The following is a 4,423-nucleotide window of genomic DNA, read 5'->3' as shown; positions in this document are numbered from 1 at the left end:
AGGTAATTAAAAAAAAATCTTATTCTCCCTTTTTAGCAACTCTTATCATATTATTACTGTACAATTTGATAGAAAGGCAGTGGAATAAGTATATTCTAAATATAACCTGGAAAGAACACAGAACAATCAACTTTGAATGTGTGAACTATCAGCAAAGACTTTGAGCTAAAAGAAGAGGAGAAGCTTTGGATAATGTTTTGAAACTCTACCTTGTGAGTCATCTGACTTCTTTCCAGCAGTGATGCAGCTAGCAGCATAAATCACACCATAAATACAAATATTCACATCCTTTTATACCCCCCTGTTGTGTTTTGTTTCACACAGGTTCTTATGACGGCTTAGTGTATGTGCTTCAGAGCAGTGATGGAGAAATACACTGGACTTTTGTCACAGAAGATGCTGTGAAAAGCTCTGGAGCTGTAGACCCTTCCAGTGGACTGGTCTACATAGGATCCCATGACCAACATGTGTATGCTTTGGATATTTATGTAAGAACAATGACTGACTTTTATGTTAAATATCTATTTTTATCCTATTTGTAGTACACCAGATTAAGCTCTACTGGTATTAGTATTCTTAGGAGTCCACAATTACACTTTTGAAATAGTTAGGGCTGCTTGAATTGGAGTTAGGATTATGTGGTAGTAAATAGTTTCATTGGTATTCTCAGCTGTGGTTCTTGTCCTGGGTGAAAGCAAACCTTAAGCTTCTTAGTTATTAAATTCTCTGTGGGTGTTTCAGAATAGGGCACCCAGCTAGAAATAAAAGTATGGCTTAATGATGGAGAGAGAATCTTACATCTTACATAAAAGAGCAGATGAATGGAGATGGAAAATAAAAGGGACACTTAACTGCTTCATCATCAGCTGAACTTCTTTTATTTACTGGAAGGGAAAGTTGCCAATGGCATATATATATATGTTGCTATAATAGCATGTAGATTCACTTCTTAATTAGTACTTGCTGAGTAAATGCACTGTTTGATAAACTTTTATATTCAAAGGTCTTTCTAAACACGATGAGTTTTAACGCCAATTCTATTTTTTTTATATCTTTTTTCTTGTGCTTACAGGAAAAGACATGTACGTGGAAGTTACATTGCGAAGGTGGAGCTGTGTTTTCATCTCCTTGTCTAAGTTCTTTTCCACATCATCTTTACGTTGCTACTCTAGGAGGATTATTACTGGCTGTAAACCCAGTATGTACCTTTGCTTATTTGCCTTTGATCCCAATCTCAAATTCAAATGAAATAAAAAATGGATTTCTGAAGTTAAGACTGCTTTTCTGATGAAAGGAACCAGATGATCATATGTTGCCATCAGATATTTCTCACTTGAGGACCTTATTCTTAGACACAAGGTTACCATAATAGTTCCTGTAGTTCAGAAAGCTGTTGGAGAACTGAAGTGACTTGCATGAATTTAAATGCTGACTGTAGGCCAAAGTTGCAATCAGTGTTGTCTTCTTCCCATGTACTACCTTATCAGTTAAACTAGTGAGTGAGAACATGTCTGTAGATTCCTCCCTCCGCTTTGACAGTCGAATTTGGACAAAAGTACACAGAACTTACTGAAATCAGAACAGTATGGAGAAAGAAGCCCCTTAATTCCTCTTACTGTTTCCCTCCCTGTAGTCATTTAAAGACCTGTCCCCTTGGACTGCTGTTCTGTTCTCTGCACTGGGGAAAAGGCATTCTTGATAGATGTGGAGTAATTTCATGGTCTTCTGAGGCATTGTTGGCTTGCAGCTGGTCCTGCCTGATAAAAGGAACAGTCACTGAGAGCAGCTGTTCATGTTTTTCTACTCACACAACCCACGGCATCAGTCCTAACCCTCTTTACCTCTCACCTACTACAAGTTTCCTCAGCAATACCCAACCTGGTGTTAGAAAACCAGTACAAACTTGCAGCTCTAGTGGGCTGTAGTTAAGAAAAAAGAGATTGTTTTTTTCCCATAATTTTGAGTAACAGATAGTTGAGAAACCCAGAAACTCCAGGTAATTATTTATAAAAACAGGAGTGTGCAGGCTACGTTAGCAACTTACTGTGACAATCATAGACTGTGGCTTGCAGCATTTCCTACGGGATTTATAGTTAAGGACATAATCAATGTGACTTGCTTTCAAGATATCCTCTCCTTCTCCTTCGTTGATCTTCATCACATATTGAGGAGCTGAGAATATAATGAAAAATGAATCTGTCATTTATTAAAACTACTACTGCTACACTGTTATTATTATTTTGCCTAGTGGGAGAAAGAGAAGGGTGGAACGAGGGTATTGAGTATCCCAGGGAAAACATAAAATGTTTTGTTGGAATAAGATTTGAAGAGTAGTTCTGGAATAGAGACGCCTGCTTTTCTTTGCTTTTTTGTTTTAGTTCAGGTTTTTTTTGTTCTGTTTTGGTTTTATTTTTCCAATTCTTAAGGGCCGGGTGAAGCTGTGAATGAAGGGTTGTTTTGTGCAGCTTTTTACGGTTGCGTTAAGGATCGTATATTCCACGCTGCCATTTACAGGTGACAGGGAATAAGAATTGGAAGAGCTTCTTGGGAAAACCACTCTTCTCTTCTCCTCACTGCAACGAGAATTATGTTTGTGTTGGGTGTGTGGATGGAAACTTGTATTGTTACACTCATTCTGGAGAAAAGGTAAAATTGTTGGTTTGGTTTTTTATGTTAATCCCAAAACCCTGAATAAGATGCTTTATTAATACTGATTTCTGACGTTTAAAGATATATATTAATCCTTTTGTGAACACAAGTGTCTATTTATTGTTATAGAGAGGAGAAAGTAGAAAAACTGTTTGCCTAAGGTAGTCCATGTAGTTCATGGCAAAACCACAAATAAACCGCAGACTCTCAAGTAGCTTGATGTAGTAACAGAAATTCTAGTTCAGAGCTGACACCCAAAGTAAATGGCCAAGAGCAGCCATTACTACCAGCTAGCAAATGATATGGTTTTGGTTTTGCAGTTCTTCAAGCATGTTTAAAGCCGCCTCTTCCATAAGATGGTGGCTGTTTAGATGTAGAGGTTTCTTAGAATGTTTATGCATTTATCACAAGACAGTGACCTCACAGCAGAGGTATGTAAATCATAATTCTGGCAAAATATGTGTCAGCCATCACGTTGAATTAAATAAGAATAATTTTAATTTCTGAGACATGAATGTAGTTTGTATCTGGTGTGAAAACAACTGACGCTCTTTCTGCTGGTTTGCCTGAGATGCAGTATGCATGGCAACTCCCAAGCTTTTTCTGATTATAAAATATATGCTAGCTCATACCCTGCTCTCTGTCCGGTTGCAGCAGTGTTGCAGAACTGATACTGCCTTGAGAAGGGCTCTTGCACATCGTTGGCATGAGCAGAGAACATTTGTATCACAAAAGGAGTATCTCCCTTTTTGCCAAAGAATGGCCTGTTAACAGAATCTCAAAATTCATTACTAACAGTGGTACAACAGCCCACAAATATTCTTTTCCCAAGTTGGCCGTCTTTACGCAGGCCTCACAGAAGTTAGTAACTCTTGCACATCTATTTTTGCGAGTCTTTTATCACTTACTGTGAGTGTAAACCTTAACTTGTAATTTGACAAGTATTACCAGCCCTTACTGAAATCTAGTATGCTCTTGAAAGTGCTCTCCTGTCAACAACAACGCTATTAAAACGTTACAGTTACTGTCAAAGTGATAATGTTGGACCTTTGATAATGGGTGGTTATGTTCTTTCTGTAGGTTTGGCAGTTTTCCACAAATGGACCAGTGTTTTCATCTCCATGCATCTCAAGTTTAGCTAAGGATGAAATATTTTTTGGCTCCCATGACTGCTTTATCTACTGTTGTAACATGGAGGGTAACTTACTGTGGAAATTCAAAGCCACTTCAAGTGTATATGGGGCTCCATTCCTTTTCCAAAGTGATGACTTAAAGAACAAAATGCTTTTGGCAGCAGTATCTACAGATGGCAGTGTGTGGATCCTGAATGCCAAGAGTGGAACAGCAGAAGGAGTAGCTAGGCTTCCAGGAGAGGTTTTCTCTTCCCCTGTAGTATGGGGAACAAAGCTTCTTGTTGGCTGCAGAAATGATTATGTTTATTGCCTAGATTTGTATATAACAGGAAAAAAAGAAGGGCTGAGATGTTAGGCTGCTTCCTTTTTATTGTTTACATTTGTAAACTAAGACCTCACAGGTGCTTTCTACCCTCTCTGCCTATTTTACTGCAGGCAAGAGGTGCTCTTTGCAGCCTTCTCAGGTAGCATTTTGCACCAGACAGCATCCAGAGTAGGTGAAGTCATCTTTGTTGACTTGCTGCACTAATTGCAGGAGGATGACTGCTCAGCACCCAGCCAGAAGTTGTACTGTCCCATTGGATTTGAATGTTGTGCTTCGACCTGTGTACTAAGAAAATGAAAGTAAGCGGTTTGGCTTC

The 4,423-nt window shown here is 38.6% G+C and overlaps 1 protein-coding gene across 1 annotated transcript in view; it reads left to right on the top strand.

Moving 5' to 3' along the window:
* AASDH (aminoadipate-semialdehyde dehydrogenase) overlaps positions 1 to 4,137 on the top strand; it is a 17,433-nt gene extending 13,296 nt beyond the window's left edge. The window contains exons 11-14 of the mRNA XM_010193505.1: positions 325 to 488; positions 1,073 to 1,198; positions 2,515 to 2,646; positions 3,730 to 4,137. Coding sequence (XP_010191807.1) covers positions 325 to 488; positions 1,073 to 1,198; positions 2,515 to 2,646; positions 3,730 to 4,137 — 830 coding nt within the window. The remainder of the gene's footprint in view (positions 1 to 324; positions 489 to 1,072; positions 1,199 to 2,514; positions 2,647 to 3,729) is intronic.
* The last annotated feature ends 286 nt before the right edge of the window (positions 4,138 to 4,423 follow it).

This window comes from Mesitornis unicolor, unplaced genomic scaffold, assembly GCF_000695765.1.
Source record: "Mesitornis unicolor isolate BGI_N332 unplaced genomic scaffold, ASM69576v1 scaffold21641, whole genome shotgun sequence".
NCBI lineage: Eukaryota > Metazoa > Chordata > Aves > Mesitornithiformes > Mesitornithidae > Mesitornis > Mesitornis unicolor.
Note: the sequence above shows the minus strand (reverse complement) of the source record. Positions and strands in the feature narration are given on the sequence as shown.